The sequence below is a fragment of the Macrosteles quadrilineatus genome, unplaced genomic scaffold (genome assembly GCF_028750875.1).
Source record: "Macrosteles quadrilineatus isolate MER2022 unplaced genomic scaffold, UCM_ALF_1.0 Scaffold_5__1_contigs__length_97177068, whole genome shotgun sequence".
NCBI classification, from domain to species: domain Eukaryota; kingdom Metazoa; phylum Arthropoda; class Insecta; order Hemiptera; family Cicadellidae; genus Macrosteles; species Macrosteles quadrilineatus.
In genome coordinates this window covers 58,486,464-58,510,841 of record NW_026542598.1, presented here as the reverse complement: position 1 = coordinate 58,510,841, position 24,378 = coordinate 58,486,464, and the positions used below count along the sequence as shown (strand labels likewise).

General features: G+C 33.6%; 2 protein-coding genes across 8 annotated transcripts in view; one reads left to right on the top strand and one right to left on the bottom strand.

Annotated features, from left to right (window-relative positions):
- The window catches only part of LOC128994373 (ras-related protein Rab-21-like), a 30,825-nt gene extending 10,766 nt beyond the window's left edge, over nt 1–20,059 (top strand). The window contains exons 2-4 of the mRNA XM_054418906.1: nt 4,831–4,998; nt 12,275–12,393; nt 19,436–20,059. Of these exons, the coding sequence (XP_054274881.1) occupies nt 4,831–4,998; nt 12,275–12,393; nt 19,436–19,673 (525 nt within the window). The 3' untranslated portion in view covers nt 19,674–20,059. The remainder of the gene's footprint in view (nt 1–4,830; nt 4,999–12,274; nt 12,394–19,435) is intronic.
- A 539-nt stretch (nt 20,060–20,598) lies between these two features.
- Nucleotides 20,599–24,378, bottom strand: part of LOC128993871 (protein phosphatase 1 regulatory subunit 12A-like) — a 96,520-nt gene continuing 92,740 nt past the window's right edge. For 6 of the 7 annotated variants that reach the window (XM_054417929.1, XM_054417934.1, XM_054417933.1 and 3 more), the window contains 2 exons: nt 24,026–24,130; nt 20,599–22,886 (listed from right to left, as the gene is read on the bottom strand). In XM_054417929.1, the coding sequence (XP_054273904.1) occupies nt 24,026–24,130 (105 nt within the window). In that variant the 3' untranslated portion in view covers nt 20,599–22,886. The remainder of the gene's footprint in view (nt 22,887–24,025; nt 24,131–24,378) is intronic. The other variant, XM_054417931.1, reaches the window with a different exon arrangement.

The window sequence follows — 24,378 nt, the reverse complement described above, 5'->3', positions numbered from 1 at the left end:
CCGTGGCTCAGTATGTATATTTCGATTGTAAAAGCAATATAAAGGAAACTCGTGTTTTCTTTATAACTAATTTCGGCTTTTATTGTTTAAGTTTCAGTGGAATTTTAATTTACTATGATGTAACTTTAAATGGACAATGCAACACATTAATTTATTTTAATCTTACACATTTCTGTTATTGTAAATAAATCATAGAAATCTAAAAAAAAAATAAAAGTAGTATTTTTTTAAATAGTTCCTAATGAGTGAATTAATATGCGATCACAGGTTAATACAGTAGCAATCAACTACACAGCATTAAAACAGCACAGTGTATGTAAGGGGTGTGATTTATTTCTTGGTACTAAATTAAGTCATTCTTCAAGTATAAGTAAAACTTCAGCATGGGCATACTCTCTAACGTACTATCATATGATGGATTAGCTGAAGGCAGATAAGTCCGATTCAAGCTTATATTGCTTACTATAAAGATTGTTGTAATACAATTAACTTTAACTAGTGGTCGAAAACTCGACCAAAAATATGTAATGTACAGGTTTCAAATGATTTAGGCCTAAAACTTTTTTCCCCGTATGAGTAACTAAGGACTTCTGGATAATTTAAATATGATATTTATATGTTTCTTACTCAGGAACAATGCCGTTCCGGGACACTATATAAATGGACGTTAACGTGATTATAAATTTGCATTTTACATAGTCAAAATACAATAGGTATTGCGCAACCGTGATATTTTAAGTCATTAACCTTGGTTTACTAATAAAAACTACACCGTATGCTTACTCAAACAAAACAAAACTTGCTTACTGTACAGCAATAAATCACGTAAAGAACAAAACAAAATGAAAATGTAGACTAGAAGACTACTGATACCGTAGTCATCCTAGGCTACTACTACATGATGTTTCAGAACAGAAGTATGGGGATAAAAATATTAAATAACTCATAAAACACCATAAAATCATAGTACTGTACTTAAGTCTTTCTGGTAATAATAACAATGATAAAAATAAGATAAAGATAAAAATGATGTAAAACACCTCTTATTATTTCTCTTTGTTCTATTCTTTCTTTGGTTTCTCTACATCCACAAGTTGTCATGGTTACTAATCACCCAACGACCCAACCACAAAATATTGTAGTGTTGTGACAGCAGACAGAAGCAGACGATTGTCAGTATGTCAGTGTCAGTGCAAGATTGTCAGTCTGTAGGTGCGAGCGTATAGGTTGACCTTGACGATACTGATCGATATTTCTCCGTTTTGCTTCCATCTTATTTTTGTTAAATGAACTGTAATATTTCAATAATTGGGAACCTACTGCACATAAAAATTACCGTAAATAGTTAAATATATCGTTCATATCGAAATATTAGACTGAAAAACACAGTTAATAAAACATTTTCTTGGGATTTGTGAGGTTATATAATATATAGGCATCATGATGATGCGACTCCAGTTAAGCGAGGTTCTACTATATTTGCAAGTTAATGTTACAAATAGAAAACCCATTATGGTTTGTATTCAATGACCGATGTATTATATAAAATAAATTATAACTTATTTTGATATTAATCAGCAGCATTTATTACAGCTTGCAGCACTTATTGGTATATATAAATATCCCAGTTACTATTAGGAAAAAAAAATAAAACACAAAATTGTGTGGCCATTCAATTTTTATAAACACAGTGTTAAACATTTGACTCTGCAGAATACCGGATGGTAAAGAGTGTTTGGTTTCAAGAAAATAAAATAAAAAATAGTAATAGAATGTAATAACCTGCTTTACTATTTATTTTGAAAAATAATAGATAGGAAACCATAAGGATAGGTATGGGATTGAACTGAAATAATTGCAGGAAAACTTAAATCGTAAAGTCCACAATCTGTACATTGTTAGAGAGCGAGAGAGAGAGAGAGAGAGAGATTTTATAAGGAATCTGAAAAGTAAACAAATAATCGTTTCTGGCGTTCGTTATATTGTACCCCCCTCCCCCCCCCCCGTATTTTCACTCGTGACCACTTTTTGTTGCTTCCTTATCATTCATCCGTCCCAAAATATAATTCCTGTAATAGTTTGTTTGTAAAATTGAAATTATTATAAAAATATTTTATCTTTCGAGTGTAGTTTCATAGTTATTCTATCAGATAGAATAATATCGTTGTCATATGTAATAGTTACTCCTTCGCGTTACGCAATTGCGTAAAAAACAGTTCCAGTATCTCGGACAAGATTCATGTATATTTCTCGAGATAAAGAAAATCCGTATAGTTCCCGGTCCGTGGAAACACTGTAAATACTAGGATAAAAAATATTGTATAAAGGAGAAGTTGACTAAAATTTCAACTGAAGGTAAAAAAAATCAAAATAACTTAAAATATGAGATGATGAACGGGTAGGATCAAGATTCAACCAATTATAATTAATTAATATTCGACGATCCTTATTAGAGGTGCATCATATTTATTTGGAGTATGAACATGTTTAAACATTAACACGTAGTTAATCACGATCCCAACACAAATAGTAACAAGGAGTAAACGAAGGTTACAGACCGCTGGGTTTTACCGCTACAAAGTAGGGTAGGGTGCCGTACTGGCTACACTACTCAACGATAGAACACACGATGAGACAGTCTCCGCATTGGTATTGCAGTTACGCTTATCGACACAGGCAGCAGCACCGGTTTGCTGTTTTCTTACGTATAAAGTGCACGGGAAGCCATACCTGACTGGCTTATGGGAGAGCTGACTGGCTTTCGGGCGGGTGACTGCCACACCGTGTAAATTACCAGCGCACTGACTGCCAAACCGGGTGGGCACAAAAGTATATATATATAAATATATATATATATATGAATTTGAACGGATGGTGTTTTTGACCTCTAGGGACCTCAAAACGAAAAAAAAAATCGGTCCCGGGTCCAGGTCTTACCGTGAGTACTACAGTAATAGCTTATTCCCTATATGGGAAATTCGCTAAATATTCCCTATATGGGAAATTCGCTAAATATTCCCTATATGGGAAATTCGCTAAAAAAATCAAGTCTGAGATTTTATTCGTTCCAATGGTAATACGCCTTCAAAAGTTGAAATTTTTCCGTTTTCTTATGAAATGTTGAGATGGGGTTAAAACTGTTTTTGATACACATTTCAATAAATATGTACAGAACATAATATTTAGGCTGTTTCTTCCAGATTAAAATGCTTTTTGTTTCATCACTCTAGTGTTCATGGTTACCGAGTTGTGCAAGTTAACGCAAACCCTTACATGAGCAAAAATTTGCGTGTTCCGCAAAACAAAAATGGCCGCCGTAGAAGTAACAAAAGAGATAAAAAAAAAATTAAAATCACTTTTGAACCCAGAATTGATAGAGGTATCTAGGATAAAATTATTACTTATTTTAAAAATGGTCAAGCAACCAATTATTTTATTTCTGGATCACTTGATATGGATTGACCCTAAACTTAAAGACTAACATAGTCCATAACAGGCATGGTCAATGGACAGCCTTACGCAAATGCCTTGGCGCCACGGTACCGTCCCACGGTCACAAGCAGAAGTGTAGTGTAAACAGTTTTCTGGTAGAAGCGTATTCATTAAAGGCATGTTCATTTTTATTTACGGGTGCGTTATGGATTGTGTCAACAGATTAATTAGTGAAGGTTGTACTACAATGAGTGTTATTTTAGCTGAAGAAATAGCACGGCATTTAAGTGTTATTAAAAGAAAGAAACCAAGCTGTAGCTTTCAATATTTATATAAAATAAACAAGGTTCACTTTGATACAGTTCAAGCATTCAAATTGTTTGACCTTCCGTTAATTTTAAAGATTTCTTTGTTTTCACCGTTTCAATTGATTCTACTTGTGTTAATGTTATGGATATTTTAGTTTTCGCCATGGTACTTAAAAACTAAGACGACAACCACTGACTTTAAAGAACAATAGTTAAAACTCGTAGTACACACAACGACGAGACGGAAGACCACTCCTCACCACGTCTAGCCACGCCTGCAACTGGCGTAGCAACCAAACACGGTTTGGTTAGTCCTAAAGAGCGTGGGGACCAGGCGTATTGGGTTGCCAGGTCTGTTGCTCCCACGTCTTCACTGTTTACACGAGGGAGAAATTTCTCACCTACACGCCTGATTTTAGCCGTGGCCCCACGACAGTGTAAACACCGCTTTAGATAAATTAGCGTAAGCCTTTAAAAAGCAACCGTTGACAACGTGCGCCAAGTAACTGCTAGCATAGACTAACCAACACAAGTAGACTCCTCATCCCATTGTAAATTTTGAAGCTGGTTTTTTCGTACCTTGTTCATGTACGTCCACACTGATCGATCGCTGGGGTAGACAAAATTTTGTTTCTATTATTTTAGGGTTATTTTCATGATTGGTGCTTTCCTATTTGGTTATATAACTAGGAGACCAGGTATTGTTTATGATTCGGCTATATCGTTTTATTTGGTTAAATGAGGTTTTAAATGACTGAGATTAGGCCTACAAAAAACAAATTGTATACAAAACACGACCTCTACAGTTGGACGTACAGAACTAACAATGAAATTGGCTTAGCTGTTCCATAAAGATGACAAATCTACTAAGGGAGTATGTTGCAGTCTGCCTACTTTAAAGGAACATGTTATCTCGGAAAAACTGTCGATTGTAATAAAATAATACTAGCCTACTCCATTTTATTTCATGTCAGTAGATGCCTATAGAATATAGGCCCAAGCAAAATATATTAACCTTATTGATAAGTCAAAGACTTTGATCAGATTTTGTGTGTTAATAAAGACTTACTGGTTTAAATTTGTTTTTCAGGCATCATTTCTAAATAAAAAGCTGAACCTTTCTGGCAAAAGGGTTAACTTGGCAATATGGGACACAGCTGGGCAAGAGAGGTTTCATGCCCTAGGTCCTATCTACTACCGAATGTCGAATGGTGCTATATTAGTGTATGATATCACTGATGAGGACTCCTTCCAAAAAGTAAGTTACCGTACCTACTGTATTTTTATTAAACCTTTATGAATTAAAATTTTAATGATTTATACTCATTGCCCGATTTGCGGGGACGCGGCGGAACAAGGTACCTCTCTCTCTCTCTCTCACGAAAGGATTTGGCATAAATAGGTACAAATCACATTAAATAGGTTACAGTTCTGGCAACTATTTTTTTTCCAAACCGAGTACTGATTATACTGTATTGTTCAAGTTAGTTTGCCTAGGTCTATTCAATCAAGTGAATAGATAAATCTATCTTCTCAAGTGAGGGTGAGTAGTAAAAGCCTGAGGAGTGTTTTGCACAATGAATAGGTTTGCATTTGAATAACTCTTTTTTTAGCGAATTTTCCCTATAGGGAATAAGCTATTACCGTAGTAGTCATGGTGAGACCTAGACCCGGGACCGATTTACTTTTTCGTTTTGAGGTCCCTAGAGGCCAAAAACACCATCCGCTCAAATTCATATATATATATATATATATATATTTTAGTGATGTAAAACGCCCTGGTGTTTTTTTTAATAATGGGCAAATGCCCATTTATAAACGACCCGCCCACTGGGCATTTGCCCGGCCCACATCAATTTATATATGTGTCCGTTAGCGCGATAACTCGAGCAAAAATTATCCGATTTTGATGAAATTTGGTACAAACGTGTAAACCTACGTTTACTTGAACGAGTTCGCGAACCAGCTTGATCGGACTATGGGAACGGGGGTTATAGGGGGTTTTATGGGTTAAAAATAGGTTTTTCCCATTTTTGACCCTAAAAACTTAAATTTTGCAATTCCTTTTCAAACCATTTTGTAAAGCTTAAAAAAAACCAATATATTCGTATATTGAAGCGTTATTATGCGCCTAATGGTTACGGAGAAAATTCCAAAAATCTGTAATTTTAAAATTCCCATGTTATTCTTATGGAGAATAAGTAAACTTTTGTAGTTTGCTTGTTTATGAACATATTTTGATCAAATTTGGAAAAATGTATTCATTTCATACTAAACTATTAACATTTTACAAAAAAACACATTTTTTCCCCTCCCTGTTGCGGCAAACCTTAGTACTCGTTAAACTAATTCTATTTAAATAGGGAATAAATGTGATATTTTTAAGGAGGTATTTTAGTGTAAATCCAATCAGGCTAATAGAAATTCGCTTAGTGTGCAGGTTTGCTGCGGCGGGGGTATTTTCTTCTGCGATAATCTATTTTACTTATTTAATACGCAAGCAGGATTTTTGTGACAATTAGGCTACTCCTCCGAAACTACTGAACCGATTGACATGTTTTTGGTATCATTGAAAAGAGCGTAACGTGAAGTTGTGCAGGAAACTTTCTTTTTAGGGAAATAAATAGAGAGTGACGCCCTGGGGCCCTTTAAAGTTTCGTATTTCTCCATAAGATTAACATGGGAAACAAACATTGTTTTGGAACTCCAGCTGTTGTCAGAAATTAAATCTATACTTATTTAATACGCAAGCAGGATTTTTGTGACAATTACTCCTCCGAAACTACTGAACCGACTGACATGTTTTTGGTGTCATTGGAAAGAGCGTAACGTGAAGTTGTGCAGGAAACTTTATTTTTAAGGAAATAATTAGAGATTGAGGCCCTACTGTCGGGGAAAAAAGTTTAGACACTCGAGTTTGGAGCTCTACAGAAAAGTAACCAACTAACTTAGTAAAACACGTAGTATATATAAATTTTCGTTGTTTTATTCTACGTATTCCTGTGAAAACAAAATTTTTTTAGCTCTTTTAGGAAATTTTTTATGACAGTCGGAAGGTAAAAACTGCCTGTTTTTAGAGTACCAAAAACCATCTTATGACTTTGAAAATTTGCACAAGGTAAACTAAACGGCAGAACTTTATCAAACTTTAATACAATATGGAAACATATATAATAAATTAATTTGTGTAGTTTCAGAATTTTTACTCTACCCAAAAAGTTTTTGTTGTAACTTTTGTAAATCAACTTTTTCTCAAAAACGGCAAACGCTAGAAAAAAATTTAAAAGCTTGTTTTGGAGGTGATTGGTTTTGTATTTGAAATATCGATACTGCTCAACCAAACTCTTATTCATGTTATTTATATAAATAAACAAAAAACTGGATGATCTCGCGCCTGCAAGGGGTGCAGACGCCATCGCCCGCTCAGGAATCCAGTGCAGTGTTGCCACGATGGACCTTGACCGAGCGTAAGGTGATTCACGCAGTGTGTGTCACTGACTGACTCACATGAAATATCATGTTTTACATTCTTCCAAAGGGTCGAAAGTATTACCACCCCAAATATAGGTGCTAAATCTAAATTAGTCAGATTCAGTAAGATTCGGAATATGCAATGATTGTCAGTGCTATATGTTTTTTTTTTAGAAGTGTGGGAGTGACGATGGAGGTCCAAAGCCCTCATTAGAAAAGGTGATGGGAAATGGTTAATAATTAATAATAACTGCTGTTCAGTTTTGACTCAACAGTTCGCAGCCCATCGCTGCTCAGTGTCCAGGTGTTCAATTTGGCAACACTGTACGGAGCATGCGCCCAGTCAGAGCCGGTGGCGGTCTGGAAGTGCCGTATTCGGCCTCTGCACTATCCAAATTAAATGTTAACTTATATAAATAATATGCGTAACAATTTGGTTGAGCAGTATCAATATTTCTAATACAAAACCAATCACCTCCAAAACAAGCTTTTAAATTTGTTTCTAGCGTTTGCAGTTTTTGAGAAAAAGTTGATTTACAAAAGTTACAACAAAAACTTTTTGGGTAGAGTAAAAATTCTGAAACTACACAAATTAATTCATTATGACTTAAATTATGTAGAATGATAAAGAGAAAGGTGTTTTAGGTACAAGTTTTACTCAATACAAAACCACAACATAGCTTTCCACAAAACACATCTGGTAACCATGACAACTAACTTATACAGAACACATGTGATACCAAAATGAACTATTCACACAAATCATATTTCAACACCCTCCTTATTTGTGGAATCCCTGGAACTTAATGCAGTCTCTGAATTTTTCACTGTTAAGCGCCTTTGTTAGAGAATCAGCAACCATCTCTTTATGTGTCCATATTGTATTAAAGTTTGATAAAGTTCTGCCGTTTAGTTTACATTGTGCAAATTTTCAAAGTCATAAGATGGTTTTTGGTACTCTAAAAACAGGCAGTTTTTACCTTCCGACTGTCATAAAAAATTTCCTAAAAGAGCTAAAAATTTTTTGTTTTCACAGGAATACGTAGAATAAAACAACGAAAATTTATATATACTACGTGTTTTTCTAAGTTAGTTGGTTACTTTTCTGTAGAGCACCAAACTCGAGTGTCTAAACTTTTTTCCCCGACAGTAGGGCCCTTTAAAGTTTCGTATTTCTCCATAAGATTAACATGGGAAACAAATATTGTTTTGAAACTCCAGCTGTTGTCAGAAATTAAATATTAATAATTGGTCTCCATGGAAGCATGACAAAATTCACAATGTTTACATTTGCTTTGACATTTAAATGTAAACAACCAGAACTGTCAAATGCCTATTTCAAAATTGTAGACAGCTGACCCAAAAAAATAAAACAACTATGTGGTAGGTTTATTTAATCTTAAACTATATGATAGATTATTTAATAAATCTATTTCAATGATTATGAAACAGATTTTTCCCGTTGCGAAGCAAAAATTAATAGTGAGAAGAAGAACATATGTTAATTGTAAACAGTCAATGTGTAAATTATCTATGTTGTATTAAAAATGTGTATAGTTTTGGATGTTGGTTTGTGTTTAATGATATAAGTTATTAGTTATTGATTCTTTTCAGGATTTGGCAGATGAGTAAGCCTATGATAAATAACACCATTTCAGAGTTCTCCGAGTTTTTGCCTAACTCTGTCCTGTAGAGTATAAAGTAGCCTACACCTAATTGTCTACAAATTGGCTAAATAACTTTGGTACGGTACTTTATACAAGCTGACAGCCTTTTTACGATGACTTAAATTGTAAGCTTACCTTTTCCCGTCCATGGAGAGTTTGGTTGTTGAAAATTAAACCTTTAAACTGGAATAGGACTGTTATGTAAATTGTGAGCATTTCCATTAATTAATAATCTTTTAGTTGACTCTTTTAAAATCATCGAAAATTATGACTGTTATTAGTTTTTAAACAAGTTATTTGTTTATAAATAACTCCTGTACTTCTTTTCAATTGCTCGATTTCGAGCAACATGTACACTAGTATTAATAATTGGTCTCCATTGAAGCATGAGAAAATTCACAATGTTTACATTTGCTTTGACATTTAAATGTAAACAACCAGAACTGTCAAATGCCTATTTCACAATTTCAGACAGCTGATCAAAAAAATTAAACCACTATGTGGTAGGTTTATTTATGGTAATCTTAAACTTAATGATAGATTATTTATTATAAATCTATTTCAATGATAATGAAACAGATTTTTCCCGTTGCGAAGCAAAAATTAATAGTGAGAAGAAGAACATATGTTAATTGTAAACAGTCAATGTGTAAATTATCTATGTAAAAATGTGTAGCCTTTAGTTTTGGGTTTGGATCTTGGTTTGTGTTTAATGATATAAGTTATTAGGTAGTTATTAAATATTTTTAAGGATTTGGCATATGAGTAAGCCTATGATAAATAACACCATTTCAGAGATCTGCCAGTTTTTGCCTAACTCTGTCCTGTAGAGTTTAAAGTAGCCTACACCTTATTGTCTACAAATTGGCTAAATAACTTAGATACGGTACTTTATAAAAGCTGACAGCCTTTTTACGTTGACTTAAATTGTAAGCTTACCTTTCCCGTCCATGGTCAGTTTAATTGTTAAAAATTAACCCTTTAAACTGGAATAGGACTGTTATGTAAATTGTGAGTATTTCCATTGGTTAATAATCTTTTAGTTGACTCTTTTAAAATCATTGGAAATTATGACTGTTACTATTTTTTAAACAAATTATTAGTTTATAAATAACTCCTGTACTTCTTTGCAATTGCTCGACTTTGAGCAACATGTACACTAGTATTTCCTTAATCTGCTAACACTCATGATTGAAACACATTAAACCTCATTATTTATGAAGCATATACCTAGAACCGCATTAATTTGGCTCAATTCGATAATTTTTTTAGACCCATTTGTCCTTTCAAAATCATTGCCATCCAAATATTATCGTTTTTCTTCACGTTCACATCGGACTTAATTGAATATGAGGCCTCTTGAGCTTTATCGTTTTTAGGCACCACATGCAGCCACATTGTTTTGAGGTGTATTGTCGTGTGGCACTTAAAATCTCAATATTATGAGGCACACTTAACTCATTGTATTCGACTCATTCAACCTCATTATTATAAGGTATATTAAATCTCTTAGCTTATGAGCATCATTCAACCGTATTGTTTTCGGGTAGTCTACAGTTTGTTTGCCTCACCTTAAGAGAATTAACCTTTTTTTATAAATCACTTAGCCTGAGTTGGTTTTAATCACCTAGGCCTAGCTAGAGACAGAGCATGTCACAAAAAATAATTGATATTTAAGATTTTAACTTGGGCCTTAAGTCATGTGTGTTCTCTAACAACATAGGCTTACTATTTTTTTTCCAAATATTAATTTGACCTGAAGAACTAGTGACAAAACACAAACTAGCTTATACAGGCTAATTAGTGCCTGCATGCCAAAAAATATTTATAGTAGAGATGTATAGGTACCTATAAATAAACGTATGTATGTATTATAAAAATGTAGGTTACAAGAACTAAACTATCTGCATATTTAAGGCTTGTGAATTAATGATGATTGTAGAGTTGATTTCATCATGCCTGTTATCATGTTAATAATTCATTTAAGCAAATGTGTACGCCTACTGATGAGAAAACTAATAAATCACAGCTTAGAATCACTCTTAAAATATTTCTAGGTATTTTGAACAATAGGTAAGAACTCTTTATTTGGTAAAGGTAATAGCTTTGATTATCAACAGTGGTGTATTAAGGGGGGCTGAAGGGCTGCAGCTCAGGGCGGCAAATTTTAAAAGTATGTTTTTTTTAGTTTGAAATTTCAAAAATATATTTAGCTTAGATAAATAAAAAAAAACTTTATAACTAGGAAAGTCAAAGGTTGAAAATTATGATCAAACCTTTCCACACTTAACCTCCACTAACATCACGCACCAACCAAGCTTCCATCCCTAAAAACAGGCATGCACTCTCATTTGAATCAGTGGATAGCGAAGTGGCGTGATGACTCATTTTCTCGTGAGTTACTGATGTGAGCAATATTAGGTCCGATATCCACTGTTTTGTTGACACGTTTATGATGTCACTGCAGTGATCAGGTGTTTGAAGTGAAGTTTTGAGGTTAGGAAACGACATAAACAGCCAGCTGTCATGAAACTATTTAGTACAGAATTGAGAGAAATTGAATAAGCGTTTTGAATATTAATACATTTTTTTAAATTTCAGATCATTACTATTAACTATTTGATTCCATTCCCACTTCAAGAAAATAAAATATAATTTATGAGTTATCTGTTGATAAACAATGTTACAAACTAGGCTATGATAATTTAATCAAAACTTCATTTTACTTAAAATGTTTTAAATCTAGTGAGTACTACCCACTATCCACAGTCCTATCCTGATAATTAGACCAATTCGTTAATACCAAGGCAAAAATGTGGTTCGGATTCCACTATAAACTGTAGGTCCCTTAACTTCCATTAGCTGTATGGGCTATTAATTAACAGCTGTGTCCAAGAAATGTGTCGGCCTTATTTACTAACAAGACTACAAGATCGCGCCACTCATCCTACACTCATCTCCATTCATACTTGGCTTTACCTACTTTGTATGGTCGCCATTTCATTGTAAAGTATTAAAGTATGGAATTAAAAAATAAGAAGAATAATACAGTGATGAGAATAAGATAAGTCAAAAGCTAGTGGGGAGATTCAGCTACTGTATAGGCCTAGTAGTAAAAGACAGGCGAGTTGAGGCAGACAGCACTTATTTAGTCATTTGATGACTGTGATTTCGAGTCGACCTACCCCAAGAAGCGTACACGGTTGGAGGGGAGGGTGGGAGCAACCAATTGTGGATAGAAAAGGGGAGCACATCTCCAAATCCGCCTCTGATTATCAAACTTCTGTAAACACTCACAAGATTCTCGGATGCATTGCTCATGTGCACCATAAATGTTTCAATTGATGCATCAAATATGGTCTGAGGTCTGATATTTACAAAGTATTTATTTTCAAGGTTAAAAACTGGGTGAAGGAGTTGAAGAAGATGCTTGGTAGTGACATTTGTTTGGTGATTGCCGGCAATAAAATTGACTTGGAGAAGCAAAGAACAGTTCCAGTAGCAGATGCTGAAGAGTAAGTAGCCTATTTAATGGGTTTGTTTGGAAAATGTTGATTTAAGAAAATTTTTTAGCACTAATAGCAGTAGGACAATAACCTTATTTATGCTTAACCTTTTCTCTGATTCATCACAATGTTTTCCCTAAACTCAACATCTTGACCTGCTATTTACAGTAAATTTATTTAACGTAACATTTATTTTGAGATGCGTTAGAAAAACTAGGTACAACAACTAACACTGTTGTGTAGTTTTCAAATAAATTAATACATTGTTTACTTTTTTCCGCTATCCCAACACCACACCAAAAAGTGAAAAAGGTTGTCAGACTAAAATTATCTAAAGCTAAAGCCCCCCTTGGACCCTGTAAAAATAAATTTAAATATATATTTCGTCCTTAAAACACGCAATGATATAAAACAGACATCAATGAAGTTTTTATTAAACTAAATAAGCTATGGCAGGAGTAGTATTAAGTTCCACATAGATAAACTTTGTGGGGCAATAGAACAACGAATAAATCAATATCACGCTATGGAAAGTTGTACGCATCATCCAATTTTTACAGCAGTCAGCTGTTGACATGCTAGGGCAAAGGCGGGCGCCGAGCACGACAGCGAGGACGGGGAAACAGCTGATTTCATGTTCCTAGTTGTCAAATTGTCTGCGAGCTACTGACTTAGACAGGCATCAGCCATCAGTGTTAGCACCACAGTAGCCTATTACCATTGACTATATAAACACTAGTGTTTAAAGTTATCTAGTCAATGCTATTACTGAATTTATGATACTATACATATTGTGACAGATCTATGAAATGGAGGAAAACGTAAGGTTAAAAAACGTGTCTACTTGCTTGCATGACATATAACAGGTGAAATGGGAGGGTTTAGGACAATTGGGCGCAGTTCTAGATGTTAAAAATGGCTTTGTAAAGTCACCAAACGGCTTTTTAGCGAATTTCCCATATAGGGAATAAGCTATTACCGTAGTACTCATGGTAAGACCTGGACGCGGGACCGATTTTTTTTTCGTTTTGAGGTCCCTAGAGGCAAAAAACACCATCCATTCAAATTCATATATATATATATATATATATGTGTGTCCGTTACCACGATAACTCGAGCAAAAATGATCCGATTTTGATGAAATTTGGTACAAACGTGTAAACCTACGTTTATTCGAACGAGTTCGCGATCCAGCATGATCGGACCATGGGAACGTGGGTTTACGGGGGGTTTTATGGGGTAAAAATAGGTTTTTCCCATTTTTGACCCAAAAAGATAAAATTTAGCAATTTCTTTCCAAACCATTTTGTAGAGCTTAAAAAAACAAATAATTTAGTATATTGAAGCGTTATTATGCGCCTAATGGTTACGGAGAAAATTCAAAAAAATTGTAAATTTAAAATTCCCATGTTATTCTTATGGAGAATAAGTAAACTGTTGTAGTTTGGTTGTTTATGAACATATTTTGATCAAATTTGGAAAATGTTTTTATTTCTTACTAACTATTAACATTTTACAAACAAAAAAAAGTTTTACCCTCCCTGATGCAGCAAACCTAAGTACTTGTTAAACTAATCTATATATTTAATACACAGTTGTAACACTGTTTTCTCAGTAATTACTGGACCGATCTACAAGATTTATGTCTCAAATTAAAGGGGATAGTGTGTAGATTTGCCGAACTTCCTTAGAATTTACGTTTTTTCTAAGGGCTACGACCTACAGCCCTTTAAAGGTCGAGTCAATACAATTCTTATTGAAGAATATAATACACAGTTTATAAATTATTCGTCAGCTGTTTAATGCTTGTCAGACATTTGTTATTATTTTTATAACCTCACTTTCAGTATGCAATTATTAAACTTGGAGTTTCTGTTTATAAACACACGATTTTGATCAAGGAAAGTGTATTTGTTAACTTATTTTTGAAATGTTTTAGTTTTCCTGCAAAGTGATCTGAAGGAAAGTGGTAATTGAGTTTAAGTTTGAGTATGGAATGGGAAATAATACCCATAGTAGTAAACGGAAACCTATTGTTTTGATCAATATAATTTATTCTCTACGGCCACCAGAATAATCATGGGGAAATCCGCTTGCAAGTTGTACATATAAATGCTAATGAGTGGGAAACATACAAACATTTTATAGTAGGTGACGAATCTTACTCATGATCAGTGTTAGACATTCAGTGGTACCAAACTTTACCTTCTCGAGATGGCGAGTACGCTGGGATACGTGGAACTACAATATATCAGTGATTTTTTTTTTCAAGTACACAGGGAAGTTGCTTGAGAAACTGTGACTTACCATTCGGTTCTGGCGAAGAAGTATGTGACTTGATGTTTAAAGGCAATGTTGACTCGGGTCATTATAGCGTTATTAAACTTTATCATTAACCCCAGGATGTGAAAAGTACAAAAAGAAAAAGAAAAGGTAATCATTAACTGGGCGTAAAGAGACATACCGAACGAAAAAAAAATGTAGAAAACCATCGAACTAAAAAGGTAAAGAGCAGTGTTGGTGTTAAATGTGCTCTGGAAGTCCCTACAAAAAAATACCAACTCTTTTGAATTGGGGTCGTTAAAGATTGGATTTGTCACTACTTCAAATCTATGAATTTCGAGTCAGAACAGACTAACTGGGACACAAAAATGTTTTAGTTTTCCTGCAAAGTGATCTGAAGGAAAGTGGTAATTGAGTTTAAGTTTGAGTATGGAATGTGAAATAATACCCATAGTAGGGGACGGAAACTTATTGTTTGATCAATATAATTTATTCTCTATAGCCACCAGAACAATCATAGGGAAATCCGCTTGCAAGTTTTACAGATAATTGCTAATGATTTGTAAACATACAAACATTTTATCGTAAGTGATTAATCTTACTCAAGATCAGTGTTCGACGTCCAAATTTTACCTTCTCGAGATGGCGAGTACGCTGGGATATTTGGAACTACAATTTATCAGTGAACTATACCCTAACTATATTTTTTCGAGTAGGCCTACACAGGGAAGTTGCTTGAGAAACTGTGACTTACGATTTCGGTTCTGGCGAAGAAGTATCTGACTAGATGTTCAATGGCAATGTTGACTCGATCATTATAGCGTTATAAAACTTTATCATTAACCCCAGGATGTGAAAAGTACAAAAAAAAGAAAATGTAATCATTAACCGGGCGTAAAGAGACATACAGAACGAAAAAAAACATGTAGAGAACCATCGAACTAAAAAGGTAAAGAGCAGTGATGGTGTTAAATACACTGTTAAACAATACTGCAAATCTATGAATTTTTAGTCAGAACAGACTAACTGGGAGACAAATATTTTTTCCTTATGTTGTCACAAGGGGAAGGTAAAATAACTCCTTATCAACATTGTGAGTTTATGGAAAATCTTATCAAAAGCGACTATAAAAAAAGTATTAAGGGTCAAAAGAGACAAAAAACTATTTGAGTAAAATATAATACAAATCTGCATTTGAAATGGCCAGTTCTAAGTCTCACTTGAATCAACATCTTTCTGGTAGTGGTAGTCTACATAGTTTTAAAATCCACGACTCCTTTCCATCAAATTGGACCGTAATACCCTCTAACATTGAACAAAGTATGCCCAACTTTATACATACGACGTAAACACAGCTTTTACTCACAGTATGGGTCAAAGATTCGTGAAATGCGACCAACAGCTGATGCGCGATTTACATGTAGGCTAAGTGACTATCTTTATTCCATACAACAAATGTAATAAAAAAAAAAACTACGAATATAGGAATATACTTGAGAAAATTATCTAAATAGCATAAATAGCTGCTTATTAGGTTATCAGCATTCCCCAGTTCGTATACTATTTGTTTTTAAAATGAAACTCGAATTAATATAAAACATTCATTTGGTTAAAATAATATATCGGTTTGATTAACATAAAATAGTTTATGCAGGCAAACTATCAGTTCTATCTCATGTAAAAAATTAAACAACCCCTAAATAAAATACAAAGATAAACAGTAATTGTTAATTATTATATCTTTTATTACTGACAATATTCCCGTGGCGGAGCACGGGCGGTTAACTAGTTCTATTTAAATCAGGAATAAATGTTATATTTTTTGAAGTAGACATTTCAGTGTAAATCAAATCAGTCAAATGGAAATTCGCTTAGTCTGCAGGTTTGCTGCGGCGGGGGTATTAGGAGATATGGCTTTTTTGTCTACAGTTGGCCTGTGTTTTGAAATTCATGAATGCAAGTTCGTCATAGTTCAATTTTTAAAATATCTACTGGCTCGTGACAAAGACAAAATATAACAGGTGAAATGGAAGGTTTTTGGACAGTTGGCCACAGATATAGACATTAATAATGGCTTTAGAAAGTCAGTAAACAGATTTTAGGATGATATGGCCGTAACTTACAATATGTTTTGAGATTAATGAATGCAATCGTCATTAGTTTTAAAAATGTCTACTTATTCATGACAAATAAATGGGGAAATGGGAGGTTTAGCACACAGTTCTAGATGTTGAAAATGGCTTTTACGCCACACTACACTATTTTGACAAAGTTCCCACGCAAGGATTTCGTCCAGAAAACAGCTGTTTGCCACCAGCTTAATCGAATGGGGGTTCATTGCGTAATACTGTACTGTAATGAGTTTCACCGGACACCAATCAGCTGATTATACTGTATTTGGGTGTCAATGAGTGGTTATAAACTAAAACATAACCTACTGGTGATTTTTAGTCCTTTAGTTGGTAGTAATTTATAAGGATTTGTTCAGATTTAGTAGTATGGCGTTAACTATCGTACGTAACTCGAAATGTGTTTCCCGGACTCGTATGGTAATCCCGTACTCGACTTCGTCTCGTACGTGAACAACCACACTCGTCGATAAACACTTATTTTCAGGACTAGTAACGTAATATACTATAGAAAGTCACCAAACGGCTTTTGGGAGGATATGATCTTAGTCTACAGTGTGTTTTAAAATTCATGAATGCAATTGTCATGTAGTTTAATTTTTTACACCACACTACACTGTTTTAACGAACTTTCCACGCAAGGATTTAGTCCAGAAAACAGCTGTTGTTGCCAGCTTAATCAAATGGGGTTTCATTACTGTACTGAAATTAGTTTTTACTGGACACCAACCAGCTGAGTATACAGTATTTGGAAATGAGTGGTTATAAACAAAAACATAACCTCTGTTATGAGTTCTGATTGTTAGTCCTTTAGCCGATGGGAATATATGAGGATTTGTACAAATATGTTATTGTTAAGTTAACTTAGAGTAGTATGGCGTAAAATATTGTACGTCACTCGTCCAAAATGTGTTTACCGGACTCGTATGGTAATCCTGTAGGCCTACTCGACTTCGTCTCGCACTGGAATGACCACACTCGTCCGGTAAACACCTATTTTCAGGACTAGTAACGTAATATACTATAAAATGACTACTTGCTCGTAACAAACAGGTGAAATGGGGGTTTATGGACAGTTGGGCACAGTTTTAGCTGTTAAAAATGGCTTTAGAAAGTCACCAAACGGCTTTCCAAATTTTCCTGGGGGAGGACCCCCAGACACCCCCCAAGCCCCCCGGTAGCCCCTTCCTTGACAAGGTCCTAGAACCACCACTGAATGTACATGCAATATGCAGCAGAAACATATGCATACCTTTTATCCTTAAAGGACAGACTAATCATTTAATAGAGGGTAGTTTAAACAGGACCTGTAACCTTAACCACAGATTCCAATGTTCTCTGCATGCATGTACGTCTTTATGTGCATACACTGACATTTAATTGAGTAAGTGAGATCCCTGATCACTTTACCCAACTCATCCAGCATAGTATCAATTGACTTAAAAACTTACACGATCTACTAAAAAAAGACTACTACTACAAAAATTAATTACAGTAGAACTCCGATTATCCGAATCAATAGGGACCAGACCCCATTCGGATAATCAAAAATTCGGATAATCGGAGTTTTGCCGGAATTCCGGGAATTTTAAAGAAAAATCCTCATTTTTGGTAGCCTACTAAGTAAACTTTAAATTAATAATAATTGAAATAAGAACATTTTTACAGTTTACAATGCTCATAGTACAAGTGTTCTATACATTTTATTAAGTCAATAGTGTTCCATCAAAGTCCAAAATTACACATTGGCTAAATGTGTTTAATAACAATTCTTTGATATTTAGCGAAACTTATTACTGTAGCTTTACGTTTTTAAAATTGTTGTAGCAAGCGATTCGGATAATTGGAGATTCGGTTAATTGGAGTTCGGATAATTGGAGTTCTACTGTACTACTTAAAAAAGGTCAAAACAAACACAATTTTTTAAAGAAATTAAAATCATTCTTAATTAATCCTTATAGTAATCCTTAATCCTCCTTATAGTATAGATGAGTTTCTAAATCAAAAATGAATTGGCTATGCCTTCTAAAATAATTCTCAAATTGTATGGTTAAGTCTTTAAGATTAAGTTGTATAACCAATTTTGTATGCTTTGACACTATTCATGTATGTAAAATGTAGTGAATAAAGATAATTTGATTTGATCCAAATGATCAAAAGAATATGTAAGCAATGTAAAAAGTTTGACAACACAAGCTCTTAAGAATAAATCTGCAATCTTTGAAAACTATTACAAATTTAATATCCTCAACTTTTTGCTCTTGTGAAATATGAATTTACAAAATGAAAATAGTTTTGTTTAAATTGATATTGAATTTATTAACAATTTCAGATAACATTCACTATAGGTTTATAGTAGGGACCACGTAAGTTTGCAGTTGGTGGCAGCCAATCACAAGACAACGCTCGTGCGACGTTGCCACATCGCCCTTTGACAACAATTAAAATATACTAAGCGATATTTCAAATCAGCTGGTATTATTAGATTTAGCAACACCGCACGGTTCTCATTGGTTAATTCAAAACCATATGGCAAACAGGCTCCTCCTTCAACTGCAAACTTACGTGGTCCCGACTCTAGTGCTAATTTTTTTGTATTGGGAATGTCAAAATTCAGCTGTATGTATCGCTTTTTTTAGATACTCTAAGTCTGTCGGTGCGACTCATTTTCACACGTCAGCAAAGCTGAACAAAGGAATAGAGGAGATGTTTTTGGAACTGAGCAAGCAGATGATGGAGCGAGCGCAGGAGAGTGATGTACAGAAAGCCAACATTCTGGGACGGACGAGCAGCATGCGAAGGAATGTAGTGGTGGTTGAAGATGAACTTGCCGCATCTCAACCAGAAACCAAAACAAGTTGTTGTGGTACAACCTGAGTCAATAACCAACATGTTCCATCGTAACAGCTACATTTATATTCGAGCTTGCTTTCAATTTGTGATAACTAAAGTATTCTGATTATTCCATTTTTTAAATATAGATTCTACAATTTTTATTTTAAACAAGAAGTTTTTGCCAGAGACACATCATGGTTGTTACGGTTTTTGTAAATAAAAACATAGCAATGCTACTCTCATTAAGGAATTATTTAAATATCAGGGACGTTAACAAATTGAAGTGAACTCAATCAATAACGGTTGAAACAGGATATTTTATTTTTTATCGATTGTGCAATTATTGTTTTTTGTAACTTCCTTAACTACTATGTCTTATACCATAATTTGTGAGATTTGTAAATATAAGTATAATTTATCAAACTATATTTGGGTTGTCATTTTTTTTTTATGTCCTTAATCCTTTTTTTTTTTTTTTTGTTATCCTATTAAACTTTGAAAGAGAGGAAGACCAAGAATAACTTGGAGAAGATCTTTTATGTCCTTAATCCTTTTTTTTTGTTATCCTATTAAACTTTGAAAGAGAGGAAGACCAAGAATAACTTGGAGAAGATCTGTACAGAAAGAGATCGAGGAAGGCAGGCAAGAGCTGGGGTGAAGTGAAGAAGGATGGCTTAGAATCTAGTGCAGTGAAAGGAAGTCAAGTTAATGAACTTAGAAAATCTGGATCTGTGAAAATAACATTTTTTGTCAACACTTATCCTGTTATTTTAGATACTTTTCTCAATCACTGTATTAATTGATTGAAGTTATTTTTAAATCACAGTACTGAACTTGTCAAAGTTTTATAAATCATGGCTCATTTAATTGACGAAATTTGTTATGTTAAGTAGAGAAATTCCCAAACTCTAAACACTAGGAAACTTGTGATCCAATATTATGAAGACGGATGTAAGGAAAATGCATATTAAACAAATCTCGACTTTTATTTGCATATTGAAATAACAAAGCCACATAAAATTTACTAAAACTCTTAATTTTACAAGATATACAATAATATAGACAAAGAGTTTTCAACTTATATGAAGCAAAAGGCACATCGTTTTAACCTTAAAAGATACCGGTGTAAAAAAAGATAACCGGCAGAAATACAACAGTAAAGAATTTAAATATCAGACATCTATTTGTACAAGAATTTATTAAAATGGTGTGAAATGTTTTAACGAGTGCTATTTGCAAACTTGCTATACAAGTTTAACAATAGTTTTAAGACGAGTATTGCACTAAGATGTACAAAAAAAGTCCCTCATAACCCCAAATAGTCTTAACTGTTGTATCTATCTACAATCGAACAGGTATAAAACCTAAGGACTAGAAAATAAACATTTACTTTGGACCTACAAATACACACAAAAGCTTAAAATGAAAAATAAAACGAATACAAACACAGAATAATTTAACGAAATAATAAAACTATTGTATAGAATAAATTAAACCATAATTATTACCCATGTTCTGTCATTTTACTCTTGTTCCTACTAGCTGCTGTGTTATAACACTAAAACCTAGTTTTTGCTCCTCATTTTCATTACATGCAATAAATGTTTATTTGCTGGTGTTCCCTGTTCTATAACATAAAGAGATTTTAATTATAGTTTCACATTAAATAAATTTCGGATAATAACAAAATGTACGATTATAAAATTTTTAAATAGATACCAGTAACAGATGAAACTAATATTTTAGGCTGATACTTGGTTATAAATATAAACCTTATTGTCCATACGTTTAAAATGTACTAAACATATTATTCAATGTTATTGGAAGATTGTGCACAATGCTATTATTTACAAAAATTGATCAGGTCTATCAAAATTCAACAAGCACATTTTATGGACGACACCTAACTTTCATGCAATGGGCTAAAATTTAGAAATATTTAAGTGTGAAGAATAAGTTGAACTTTTAAATTATGAAGATGTTAGTTTAATATTCTGATATGTAAAACAGCTAAAGAACTATACATGTTATTTTTCACTTATATACAACTGATACTTCAGTGATGTTCTTATGAAGTCGCTTGGAGGGAAATCTCAAGTACCTAGTACCATGAACTTATAGATCAAAAATAAAAATTAGACCTTAAAAAATAGTTTTTAAAGATTTTGGGATACGTCACTGTTCAAAATTGTGTAGTTAGCTTGAAATAGTAATTTGTATCTCTGTTAAAGTGCACATTGTATGTGGAAGAGAAAACTATTAAGATGATAAAATCACCAAAGCTTCACAATCAACCTCTCTTGTTGGTTTCCAATGTATTTTAGCAAGATCAGTGAATGTGACGGTAGTTTGCTAGTTTGTAATTATATTTTTTCAATGTAGATAGTTGAGGCTATTATAACACTACTTATTTAATCCAAGTAATACAGAGGACTGGTAAAAACAATAAAAACATGTTATGTTGAACCCAGAACAAAGTTTTTGGAGTATAGTATTTCAAATTTTGCTTTCTGCTCAAAATATATAATTGAATTAATAATGAAAAATTGGAAACTCCATCTCTTTTTAATATAGCTGTTCATTTTTTGTGTGATCATCAACCAGTTAAGGAGCAAAAAACATAATACACATTTTTAATAGAATAGATTCATAATTGATATTTTATCAAAGCTAATGTGTTTATATTTTGACCAGTTAATCATACCATAATTCTACAGAGAGCTACAGGAATGATTTAAAATTTGAATTAAAGCTAGTTAAATATTTAAATGCTGGTGAAATGCTTCAAGCCAATAACTGAATTTTCCATTGTTAATCATACACTACTTTTAAAATCACAAAATTAATACGTAGTTTTTCCTCTAATCTTTGACTAACGAACCAATCAATTGTTTTGGTTTGTGATATTTTATATCACACTGATATCAAGACACTGTGGTAGTCACTGGCCTTATGTAATAATTTTTATATAAAAATTAATAAACAAATGTATACATGTATGTAGTACTAAACTCTCATAGGAAACTATATACAACGTTTGGTAACGGCCATGGACCTAACCGGCCCGAACGATGCCAGGTATTCAATAAACATAATAGCAATTAGACTATAATAAATAAATAAAACCGAGCGAAGGGAAAATACGAGTTGTCGTGTTGGTACCACCCATCACTTGGATAACTTGCTGATCACCCTTATTAAAGCTCCATTCTCATCCTTCAGCTTCTGATTTTCACATTTCAGCTTTTCAATTAGCTGCAAAAAAACAACAACAAATTTTAGAAGAATTAATAGAGAGCAGTTTATCCTACATAAATTAAGATTATTTGCATTTACCAAAATTGTTATGTGTAATATTATTGTATGATGATGAGAAAATTATCCCCCCACTTCTTCATTTCATCTTATAATTGAAAATATTCCAAAGACAATCAATTTTGGTGAAAATGCATCCACCAAACAATATAAATTGCACCCTTGTGGTAAGTTGATAATGATTTATAGGAAACTAGATGATTCCTTTCTCTGCATTGTCAAACAAAACCTATGAGGTAAGGCAATTTTGAATTACCCTTGGTTTTAAGAAGAAAATAGTGTTGTAGGGTTATTACAGACGCACCTGTGTAAAATTTTGACTTGTTTCAGTGGCACGACTAATAGGGTATGTGTTAAAGATTTGAAATAGTCACAATAATACAAGTCAATTATTGTGTCTAGTTCAAGACATAATTATCAATCTTATCAAAAAGATCTTGGATAAGACCTTTCTATTTGTTGTTTGTATGCTATTAGAATATTTATTTCTACACAAATTCACATTTTATTAGTAAGCTTCACATCTATAAAAGATGACTCATATGTAACTGAGCTATTGACATCAAACTGTACCTGACGAGTGAATAATTATCACTCAAAAGAGTTGAAAGCTTTATATATATACAGCCATCACAGACAACACTCAAAGATTAGTTTGCTAGTTTATAAAAACAATCAAGTATAGAAAACCAGACTTGTACAATAGTTTCGAGGAACTATCGAGACTTACTCAAGTGTTAATGAAGACAAAACAGAAAGAAACAACAAAAATCCTTAAAACTGAGGAAAACACACAAGTCACCTAAATATGTACAAATAAGAATGTTGTACTAGTTAGATACAAAAACTATAAACTGAAACATGGGCTATCCAGGAAGAAGTACTAAAGATTCTAACTATGCATGAAAAAAAACAAAATCAACGTAAAAGTGTATGGACAACATCGTGGAAACTGAACACAGTTAGCACCGTGGGACGGACACAAGGGTGTGTTAACGGAGATTAATTGCAAAAGATCCCATTCAGAACAGAAACGCAAGCCGGGATGATTGCGATGGACCATGCACCGAGCTCTTTACCTATTTGCCGACATTCGCAGAGGCAGTAAGTTTGGACACAACACGAGTCAACGCTCGGTTTTCCGCTCGCAATCTTTCGTTTTCTGCTTTGAGCTTTTGTAATTGCTGGAATGACAGGAAAATAATTAGAAGACAGACGAGCAAAGTTCTATATCTCCATCACTGTTGAAGCTATTGACATTAGGTTAGTTGGGATCTATTTGGTTAAGTTTTTTGAGATATTTTGTATGTGGTTGGGGGGCAAAACATACTGTTATTATTGAGGTTTTATAACAAATTGTAAAACTGATTTTCTTACTGCACCAGCCTTCGGTGGGTCAGCACAAGTTATTTTTAACAACATCCCTAACTCA